This window comes from Corylus avellana, chromosome ca5, assembly GCF_901000735.1.
Source record: "Corylus avellana chromosome ca5, CavTom2PMs-1.0".
NCBI lineage: Eukaryota > Viridiplantae > Streptophyta > Magnoliopsida > Fagales > Betulaceae > Corylus > Corylus avellana.
In genome coordinates, this window is record NC_081545.1 from 33596476 (window position 1) to 33607902 (window position 11427).

Sequence of the window (11427 nt, forward strand, 5' to 3'; positions counted from 1 at the left end):
AGTTCATCTGCACCATTTCCGGCTCTCTCATGGCCGACCCAGTCATCGTCTCCTCTGGCCACACTTTCGAACAAGCCTGCGTCAGAGCCTGCAAAGTCCTGGGCTTTACACCCACTTTACCCGACTCGTCCACACCCGATTTCTCCTCCATAATCCCCAACCTCGCGCTCAAATCCACCATTCTCAACTGGTGCAAAAACTCCTCGGTAGACCCTCCGAAGCCCGTCGATTCCAACACCGCCGAGAAGCTCGTCCGTACATTAATGGCGGCCGATGCCCAAAAATGGGGTAACCAGAACGAAAATGGAGCCCAACAGACCGAAATCTCGGAGAAGAAGGTGATACAAGGGGTTAGAGAAAAGCCTAGCGTGAATTCCAATCATCCTAGTCACTGCGACTCGAGCTCGGACGACTCGTTCGGGACCACCGCGTCGATTCGGTCTCTGCAACTTGCGACTCAGCCGAGTTGCTATTCCTCTCCATCCTCGTCCGAAATCGAAACCCTAGCCCCTAATTGCACCGAGGAAGAGGAAATTTTGGCCAAACTCAGAAGCCCACAAGTGTTTGAGATCGAAGAGTCCGTGATTTTTCTGAGACAGATCACACGGACCAGAGAAGACTCAAGGGGCCACCTCTGTACCCCTCGGTTACTCTCAGCCCTCCGATCTCTGATCATCTCCAGGTACTCGAGCATCCAAGTGAACTCGGTCGCAGCATTGGTGAATCTCTCTTTGGAGAATGCCAACAAGGTTAGGATCGTACGGTCAGGAATCGTTCCTCCACTAGTTGATGTTCTGAAGGGGGGATTTGCTGAGGCGCAGGAACACGCTTCCGGTGCACTCTTCAGCTTAGCCCTTGATGATAACAACAAGACCGCGATTGGTGTTTTGGGCGCTTTACAGCCGTTGATTCACATGCTCCGGTCCCAGAGCGAGCGGACCCGGCATGACTCGGCGCTTGCTCTTTACCATCTTTCGCTCGTTCAAAGCAATCGGTCTAAGTTAGTGAAACTCGGGTCCGTTCCAATTTTGTTGGGTATGTTGAGATCGGGTCACATGACGGGTCGGTTACTACTAATTTTGTGTAACCTGGCTTGGTGCATGGATGGGCGGGCCGCAATGTTGGATGCGGGTGGGGTAGATTGTTTGGTTGGGTTGTTGGATGGGGGCGAGTTGAAGTCCGAGTCGGCTTGGGCGAGTTGCGTTGACACATTGTATGGGCTGAGTCATGGCGGGTTGAGGTTCAAGGGGTTGGCGAAGGCGGCAAGGGCGGAAGAGGTGTTGATGAAGGTTGAGAACGTTGGGTGCAAACGGGCATGGGAGAAGGCAAAAAGGGTTTTGGAGATGATCAAAAAGAGGGAAGAGGAGGAGGAAGAGGTGGATTGGGTGGATTTGCTTGGCATGGAGAGTCAGACTCAGTGTTGACTCGTTGTGGGTTAGGTGAGTCAAGAATTTTGAAGTACAGAGTTTGATGTTTTGATTCTTTTGAGTGTTGTCTTTTTTGGGGGTGGGGTTGGTTTAAGATTTGTAATTACCGGTGTTTATATTGGTGGTTTTTGTGGCTTTTGCGCTTTGGTGACATTTTTTTCACCTAAATCATGGATGTTGGAGGTGTAAATTAAGAGCTTTTAGACCCAAGTGATTATGGAGTTGTACGAATCTTTTCCGAAAGTTTGCTTTAATGCTTATCACTTTATTCTTGATGGGTCTTCATTTTGAGATGGGTTTGGTGCCACCACTTTATATCTCAATCCTCACTCTTTATTGTTTCACATTTCCTCGATAAAGCGTGCCAATCACAACAATATGGTACAATCAAAATGATATGACAAATATCAGTAGAACTCAATTGTAGCAAGCTTAAGTGGATGAGGATCATCTATAATTAGGAATTCCTATTATTTTATGCCTGAGCAGAGGCCCACTCGAAGAGGTCTTCTGTTCAAGTGGGCTTCCTATTCGGGTAGGGAATTTGCTTTGATTAATAATCTTATTTTTTTGAAATTTCTTTTGAGGCCCAAAAGATTGGTTCTGCCATGGGAAAGGCCCAAGAGGTGGCAGTGCCCCATGATTACCAAGAATGCTTTGGGCTTGAGCTTTTCCTCGTGGGGCTTAGAGCATAGGATGGCAATTGGAATTGGACATAAGTGTCCCATGATTCACAGGGCGAGGACATCCTTAGGCTTTTCCTATACGTGCTCCCTCCCAAATCAAAACGGGCATGTAGAGAATGAAAGAAAAAGTTGGTTAATTAGAGGTAATTAGCTGCTTTTTTGGGTTTCTACTATTAACTCTATTATTGTATGATTAGATTAGAGTCTTCCTTTTGTCATTCAGGTTTGGTGGAAAAGCAAAATGAACTTTATATGACAATTTAGATTAGAAATCGGATGTAATAGCTGTTGGAGGCTTTTGGTGATTGATGAGATTACTCTACCGTTGTCTGCTGTTAGATATTCAACGATAAGATAATGGGAGTTTTTAGTGACTCCCAATAATGGTTGGTTCATACATATCAAAATACATGGCTTTATATCTAGGTTTTTCAAAAAATTTAGTTCAACACGAGGCAAGACACGGTTAAACATATCAAATCCACTCCATAGATCATAATTCTTCCTGGTACATACAATTTTGAACTCTATAAGCTGACCCTCAGCTTAATTTCAACTTCAATCCCAGTTACAGAAAAAAGCATACCCCCATGTGTCTTATCACTTGAACTTATGCCCTAGTAGTAGATATATAATTTGTGTTAGAAATTTCCCTGTGACAGCTAGAAATGAAATACCTACTATGACAAGTAATGGTTGTGGCCAGCCTGGTAATTAAACACCCACAAGGTCGACATGAATGGGTTCCATTGACTTGTGACACAATGAATACCTAAAACAGACATGATTGTTTTCTTTGGAGCAGTCAAATTCAATACAAGCTGGAAGCCCAGCAGTGGCCACTGACAGAAAAGAAAAAGACAACTTGGGTTCAACGGCACAAATTGTAAGTAAAATAATAAAGCAAGGAACCTGATTATGGCTCTCTCGACTTTCATGTCATTCAGGCGTCCCTTAAGACTATGCAAATGTGCTTTGAGCCTTTTTAGGGGCCCAAAGGTTGGATCTTTTCTATTTTATTTTTGTCCTCAGCCTAAACAAAAAGCATCTTCCTCTTTCCTATGCTTCATTATTATACTCCTAATAATTTTATTTCATTGATAAGTGTAGTCTCATCAGCTAGAACCATCGTGTTTCCATAAACACAGTCTCCAATAATAGAATCTATTATTAAAGTAATTAAGATCTGCAAGACTGCAACTTCTTTGTTACTTTTTTCTGCCGTGAGACCACTTTATACAATTCTAAAGAACAGCAAAAGAGATTGAAACCCAGAAGAGAAAATAAATCAAATATGGTATATTTTAAGCCTTAAAAATTATGACATTGATACAAATCATGTATACATATTACCAGATCCTCACAACCCAAAAGAATTCAAAAACGATTCATCCTCACCACCATTCACCGCCGCCTTATGATTATCACAACAACAACAATTATAAAACATATAACCCACAAAAAAATTCCGACTGCTTATCAGTTAAACGCATCACACCTGTGCCGAATCTCTCCTTTCCTCCCTGTGTTCACCTTATACACACTCAGCTTCTCCATTGCCTTCCCAAACGCCTGAAAGAACTTGCTCTGATCCGCCGCGTACGTCTCCACGAACGGCTTAGTCCTCGGATCACTGTACAAGCCGTGATCGGACCTCAACAGCCCCAACCCCTTTGGCAGGTTCTGGAAGTACATGTTGTCGAATTTGTTCGGAGTCATGATGTCGTTGAACACGGACAACGTGGGGTTTTTCTGATAATCGGAGCAAGCCTTCTGCAATGCCTGAGCGAACCTCGGATTGTACTGCGTGTCGTACTGCGAATACCTGCTGTAGTTATAGATCCCAGAGCTAAACTCCTTGCAATGAGAGAACCCAATTGTGTGAGCACCGCACAAAGCCACGGTTTCTTGGATCGAGAAGCCATTGGACGCGAAAAGCTCGATAATCTGAGAGATAGACATGGTGGGTCTCGGAAGCTTGCCTTCCACATACGAAGATTTTGAGACCAGCCCATCTTTGCGTCCAAGGAGGACATTGTAGTAGGGACCGCCGACCATGGTGACGAGGTCGCGCGTGGCGACGGCGAGGATGTCGGCGCACGAGACGGTGTTGGGGCAGGCGAGCTCGAGGGCGGTCTTGGCTCGGACGACGACGTCGAAGGCGTCGCCGGGGAGTGAGTGGTTGATGTCGGCGTCGCGCTCGGCGGAGTTGAAGGGCGTGGAGGAGATAAGAATGGAGCCATCGCAGCCGTTGACGAGGCAGTCGTGGAAGAAGAGGCGGAGCGACGCGGCGGCGGTGGTGGGGCTGGTGATCTGCTTGCTGGTGATGGTGTCTTGCACGATTTGGTTGAATCTTGGGCAGGAGTTGTGGTAGTAGTCCAGGCTGAGTTGGGACTGTGCGGGAGTGAGAAAGAGTGACAGAGCTGTGATAAAGAGAATGGGAAGCATCGCCATTTTGCTCTCTGAAAGAATGAGAGTGGCTTTTGCCTTTGTGTGTGTTTTAGAGAGACAAGCAGGTGAAAATGGCGAGTACCTGAGCGAGCTCCTTGGAGAACTGGCCTGGGGGAGTGGGGTAGATGGGGAGGGTTTTACTTCAGCGAGAGAGAGAGAGAGACTGTGTGCGCGCACGCGCTGCTCTCTGCACCACCAATCACGGGATGCGGGCTTTGGGGGATGAGAGGGCTCCACCTGGTGCGGGGCCTCCAAACATGCAGACAGTTGTCGCCGGACACGTAAAACAGTGGCTCTCTCTAAATGGCCTATATAATGTTTGCGAAAATGACTAAATCAGACACTGAGCGGTGAGCACCGGGTCTTGTTTTGGGTGAATCCTAGAGATTTGTGAATTTGGAGCCGTAATTTGGGGGCCACTATGTGATTTTTTTATTAATTAAAACACCTAAGATTTGGTTTGTCCCATTTTGTCATTTATTGGGTCGATGCCAACGGTGAGTTTGGCGTATATTTCGTAAGTCACATGATGGATCATATGCTTAGGTCTGCCTGCTTATCGACATCGTTGATTGATTGGTCTTATTCAATTTCAGTTCATAGAATGGCGGTGATCTTGCGGATAACCATCTCGCTGGACACTCTACTACTCTAGTCTCGTCCATTGAGAAATGTTCTAGAACTCGCTACTATGCTTAATTTTAACTTTTAAAGAGTTTTGACATTGTAGGTGACACTTTGTCACGTCAAATATTTTAAAATGTGAATAGTTACATATTATTTCAGCTCGAAATTGATATAACAAATAAAATGTGACAGTCCCAAACCCATTTGAGGATGGCACCATATAATGGTCATGTTTTTATTAATAGATCAAGATAGTTTAATTTCTTTTGTTATAATTAAACAAGGATCAAGATACTGACTTAAATGTATGTCTTAGGAACATGTAATTAAGAGAAAGAATTAATAAATTACATGTTAGTGGGTTGGCATGATAATGTGGGCTGAACTTTGAGTTCTGACTATTTGTATCAACTTAAAAATATTATATTAGCTGCTCACTTAAGTATTTTCCTATTCAACTTTGTATTTAGAGTTAAAAAGAAAGAGAAAATATCAATCAACCAATTGAACATAGAAGAGTGGTGCGGTCCTTGTTTTGTTTTGTTTTGTTTTTTTTTTTTTTTGTGGTTTAGAATTTGCTTGTAATGAGTGAGAATTTCTGGCATTAAGGTTTTTCTGTAGAAATTTGTTGAAACAGACAGTGCAGAAAAAAGAAAAAAAAGTTGACTACCCAAAATTGGTTGGAAGTTATGAACAAAAATATATAGGTGTCTGGTGCACATGTTACTTTTAAGGACAAAATATGAGAAATTAGTTAGTAGAAAATTTGTTTTTATTTTTTTCTTTTTCTTTTTAACCTGCTTGAGATTGAGATTCCATACAATATTAAAGGGTACAATATCTCTTGTTCAGACTGTTCATTTCAATTAATTGAACAATTTAGATTATGACAAATAGTGATTTTAAGAAGTTGTTGGTAGTTAAACCATCTAAAGTAAGCAGTTCAGGGATGGTTCGGCCACCCTTGAACCACCTCTTGGGGGAACGGGGTGGTCGAGCCACCCCTAAATTGATTGCTTGGAAGTGGTTTGGTCACCGATAGCCCCCTTTAAAACTAATACTTTTTCATCAAAGTTTTATTGTCATAATCTAGACTATTCATTTTAAATGAACCATTCAGATGGAAAGTATTGCACCTTATAGAGGACTGAAGAGGATCCGAATTCCTCGTGGAGTACCCTAATTACTGCAAGGGATAAATCTCAAATCACTTGTTTGATTCTTCCTAACGCATTAATGGCATAGCCTCATTCTCAGATAAAATAAACCAAAATAGGCCGGCGATTTTGAGAATTATGATGCAAACCCCACCCAAAGAAACAATATACCAAGTTACCAACTCCACGTTTCACCAATGGATGCTACAGGTATTTGAAATTCAAATCCCACCGACAATTAACAAAGACACAGTCACACAAACCCAAAGCAACAATCCACAAGCGGGTGAAAATTAAAGAAGAAAGAAAACTAAAAGTGTTAGAAATTTCAAGCCTCTTTATTTTATTTATTGATTGAGATCTCTTAGAATGTTTTTTGAAATTTGAGATTCTCAAATTCATAAATTTTAATCGTTCATCTCATTGAAGCTTCTAAAATAAGTCATATTTCAAAATTATAAGGGATCTCAAAAAAGAAAAAAGAAGCATATATAACAAGAGACTAAGTCGGTGCCGCATCAGTATTACAGGTGAAGAAATTTGTGGGCCTAATTCATCTCATAAAGCCGGTTCAATAAATAAGAAAGGGTTGTCTATTCCTTATAAGCATGCCTAAGATTTTGTCCTTATCATGGGGTAAGTAGTGTGGATATTCATCATATAGTAGGCTTTAATACTATAAATAAATTTATGAGTCTAACTCATTTCATAAAATCGATTCAATATATAAAAAAAATTGTTCATTCCTTATAAAAAAAAAACTTGTCCAACATCTTATTCATAGACAATGCGAAGCCATTTCTCCGCAACAGGGAATGTGGATCCAAAAACATTTCATTTTAGCTCCCAATTTCGACTGTCTTGAGCTGTGCAATCAATGATAGTGCCACTTTTTGTCGGGTGTCGTGTCGATGTTATCATGTTGATCTTTCCATTTTTTTCCCTCAGCAAATGCATATCCTTTTAGAAAAGTGTCGGTGAAAGCTTTCACAAACAGACCCACAAAAAAAAAAAAAAAAAAAGTAGGAAGAGTTTTCGGTTAGAACTTAGAACAAAGGAAAAGGTCTAAGCCTTGTTACGACAGAGCTGCACAAATCAAAAGCCCCCAGGACCCCAAAAAAGTGTAGTGCTAATCTCATCTAGAAGCATAGATTGGATGACATGAGCTTCTGGTGCATGTGCAGATGTGCTTGCTTGCCCCCCCTGAATTACGCCGTGTGGCTCCCGCGTCTTTCTAGGTTAGTTAACCGAGCAGACACCTACAACTTCGCAAGTAATGGTTTACAAGAGTTTTACCTTTCTCTAGTGAAAATAAAAAAAGGTACACGAAATTCTCATACGGAAAAATAACAACACAAATTACTTTTCAAGTAAATAATATAGATACTATTTTTCAGAATTTTATTATTAAATTTCTCACATTTATGATGGATCATATGTTTTCCTGGAAAATGCACTCATATCATATACAACCCAAAATGCAAAAGAAAACGATATGGGGAAATTGAAAACAGAGAAAGAAATTGAAAAGATGATGTCTTTCACAATTTATTGGCCGGGGAAAGACTTTCTACTGGCAGCCAGGAGCATACTGGCTGTACTGGCGATTTTGCATGAACTCAGTGAATGGAGAAGTTCCCATGATGCCTTTTCGGATAATTTCCAAGTACTTTTTCCACCATTTCATGAAGCTGCTCTGCTCCAAGAATATCTCAGAGGATACTGCACAATTCTTGAGCATACCCCATACATAGTCTTCAAACTGAATCAGGCTCCGTTTATGTTTATCCATATCATTCGAAGAGTACTGTCCATTGCTCAGCGCATTGACGGAAATGAGAGCCTCCTCAACATATGCCCAAAAGCAAGAATCCTCCGTCAGACCACCCTTGAGATTTTGTTTCTTGGGATTATTTGGACGGCTTGCGCTTCTGCTCTCATCTTCATCGAGCCATTGCTCCAATAGCTTGTAATGTTTTGACCTTCCTTTAGCTATGTAGTCTGTTTTGCCGTCGCGGTAGTATTCAGCTATGTTCAGCGGTTCAACCATCCTTCGGTAGATTGTTCCGGAAAAGAGCCAGCGGGTAGTAAACGAGGCGCCTCTCCACTGGGGCTTTTTCTCTACTTCATCAACCATGTCTGTCCAGTAACATGTGAGGGATTTCTTGAACCTTTGTAGTGTATTGTTTCTGCTATCGTATTCATTCTTGAACATGTCATAGTATCCAATTTTCTTGTCCTCAGAAAACTTCTTGTACCATTCCAGTTGGGCCATGTTTACTTTCATCTCATTTAATTTGGAATCATTATAAGCTTCCCTCCTCCTGATTAACCATTTCCTCTCCCGTATTTCTGTCTGTCTAATCAGTGTGTTCATGTCAATGCTCTGCTGTTGTAGCTGCTGGTGCAATCATTTTTTTAAAAATGAGTTGTGCTACAAATAAGTAGAGTTTTGGAAAATCTCAAAGACGATTATAAATGATGGTGATTCTTAGCTGTGTATGTACCATATATAGCATGAGATATGAGTCAAATAAGCAGCAATTATATATGATCCAAATGAAATTGAGATTGAGCTACCTGCAGTCGCCCCAGTCCGATTGCTCCTAGTTGTGTAATAATGCCTGCCGGTAATGGTTGTGCAATCCATTCATCATCTTTTGTACTATCCTTGCAAATTACATTACCGTTGAGTTGTTGGAAAATATCTTTATAGTCAAAGCCAGGACCCTCTGAGTAGGTTGCCACCAACAACTCCAAAACAGATTCAGGGTCCTCAAGACAAGCACAACCCAGTTCGGAATACAACAGAAATGTGCCAAAAGGCTTGTATTGGTTGGTTGGAGAAGCCAATTCAGGAGCAGTAGGATTGTAGGGTGAAATTAAGACTCTGGGGACTGGATCTCGGTCAGAAACTACATGCAAAAAGCAAGAGTTCCATGCTGAATATTGTAATATGGCTTCTTGCAGGCCATCATCACCAACAAGGGGCGAACCAAAAGTGATGCAAAGTGGGCGTTTGGTGGTTGCTAAATTGATTTTGTCCAGCAGCCATAAGGTGAAGAGAGAGGCAACAGATCCTCCCACAGAGTGTCCAGCGATAATTAATGGCTTTGTGGAAATCTGCATTAAGATATGAATCTTAAAACTTTAACAACAGGCCGAGTGAAATTCTCAAAGTTCTCTTGATCGATACAGTAAAAAATGGTCCATAACATATGCAAAGACCTTATTAATTTTTTTTTTCCTAAGCATACAAAGACCTAGGCGGCTGGGGTTGTTTGGTTATGCTTTTTTGACGAGGGTTTTTTTTTTTTTTTTTTGGCCTTTTAGTGTTTTATTTGTTCGGTTGTTTGTTAATTATTTCACATTTTGCAATAAAAGAATAGTAATAATAATAAAAAAGAAGAAGCAAATTAGCCCAATTTCAATGCATAGCTATTTTCCAAAAGAAATAATAAAAATCATTCACCATCTCATATTTTACCTATCTATCTGGTCCTAGTAGCTAGAATACCAGGCCAATCAACCAATAGACCCGGATACAACCACAAAGTGCACACATGATCCCCATCTCTTAGTGCAATAGCATCAATTCCTGCAATACTATCAAAAAATGATGGGGCCTAAGAAATTTCGAGAAGGATCCCCTCCATTTCAAATGGATACAACCACAAAGAACACACATGATCCCCATCTCTTAGTGCAATAGCATCAATTCCTGCAATACTAGCAGAAAATGATGGGGCCTAAGAAATTTCGAGAAGGATCTCCTCCATTTCATTTGAAATGGAGAGGATCCTTGTCCAAGGAATTCAACATCATGAAAAGTTCCGAAAACAATATTTTACATAGAATTGTGAAACATCAATTAGGAAATAAATTTTGGAGAGTTTTTTTTTTTTAAATATAACATTTTTCATACAATAAAAAGCTCCTCAACATATACAAACTATATATATTTTTTCTAAGCATATATACAAATAACTTATTTACATTGCATAGCTATTCTCCAAACAATCAAATATAATCATGTGATAATAACTATGGATATATGGCTTTTAATTATTTATCTTTTAAAAATGGCCAATAAGTACTACCACATCATATTCAATATAGTATATAGCATTTCTCGTCCCCAAATGACAGGTCAAACAGGCAAATTAGCTATGAGCATGTAAAAAGTAGCTTGTTAATTAGTTACATATAATTTTCTACGAAATGATTCATCAAATTTCCAAAGCAACAAATTTCTAGGAAATGATGTTTGTGCAGCAGTTTGACCGACAGTTACACACCATGGTCAAGTTTTCGCCAAGCTTACGAAAAATTATAGAAAAAGAAAAAGAAAATAAAATTTAAGGATAGAGATCAGGTACCTGAGATTTCAAGAAATCCAGCACACCACGGACACTGGCAAAAAGATCGATTGCAGGTTTGTTAATGGAGAAACGTGGGTTGGTTTTGGTGGACAGGAATTCAAAGAGAGGAAAAGTCTCCTTAAGAGCTGATGATGAAACCAAGTCTCCTCCTCCTTGTCCTTGAAGATGCTCTTTGGTACAAGGAGGCCAAGTAACGAAAGCTATGATTGTACAATTTGGCTGCTGAAAAGTTCTGAATCTAACAGGGGAAGCCCAAGATGGTGGTTCATGGATTTCTCCGTAGAGTTCCGAAATTGCAGCCCATGAATGGTGCAGGACATTAGAGGTCACAACAAAACTTCCCAACTCTAACCCACTGCTAAATCTGCAACCCAGAATCAAAGGAAAAAAATGGTCAACAAATTGTGATGCAATGGGATTTCCATGCTCAAGAAGCAAATTAAACGAAAAAAAAAAGACAAAAAAGAAATGCGATGGGTTTCTTCTTACAAGGGAGAATCAGATCGGTTCATCCTCGATGGCTTTGTTAGACTCACTTACAGACACCGCTACGTGGTGGCAACAAACTTATAACAACAACGAGAATCAATCAAAGTCTCGTCCATGTCGAATAACCAATGGCCCTCACGAGAAAGTTCCTCGTAGTGAGAATTAGAAACGGACAAAGACTAGAAAGTCAACAAGATAATGAGTCAAA

The 11427-nt window shown here is 40.7% G+C and overlaps 3 protein-coding genes across 4 annotated transcripts; 1 reads left to right on the plus strand and 2 right to left on the minus strand.

Moving 5' to 3' along the window:
• Positions 1–1680, plus strand: LOC132181442 (U-box domain-containing protein 40-like; the record flags this gene model as incomplete). The annotated part of the gene is given in 1 exon segment (XM_059594656.1): positions 1–1680. A coding segment is annotated over 1 exon segment (1424 nt), but the record flags the coding sequence as incomplete, so codon positions are not given.
• Positions 1681–3391: 1711 nt separating this feature from the next.
• LOC132180976 (peroxidase 31-like) lies at positions 3392–4826 on the minus strand. Its single transcript, XM_059593995.1, has one exon. The coding sequence runs from the start codon at positions 4565–4567 to the stop codon at positions 3593–3595; it is 975 nt and encodes a 324-aa protein (XP_059449978.1). The 5' UTR covers positions 4568–4826; the 3' UTR covers positions 3392–3592.
• A 2893-nt stretch (positions 4827–7719) lies between these two features.
• Positions 7720–11379, minus strand: LOC132180974 (senescence-associated carboxylesterase 101-like). 2 transcript variants are annotated; one of them, XM_059593994.1, is made up of 4 exons: positions 11220–11379; positions 10728–11094; positions 8929–9471; positions 7720–8746 (listed from the first exon to the last, which is right to left on the minus strand). In XM_059593994.1, the coding sequence occupies exons 1-4, from the start codon at positions 11240–11242 to the stop codon at positions 7919–7921; spliced, it is 1761 nt and encodes a 586-aa protein (XP_059449977.1). In that variant the 5' UTR covers positions 11243–11379; the 3' UTR covers positions 7720–7918. The 2 variants fall into 2 exon arrangements, with proteins under 2 accessions (XP_059449977.1, XP_059449976.1); XM_059593993.1 differs by having other exon boundaries at positions 7720–8749.
• Between the last annotated feature and the right edge of the window lie 48 nt (positions 11380–11427).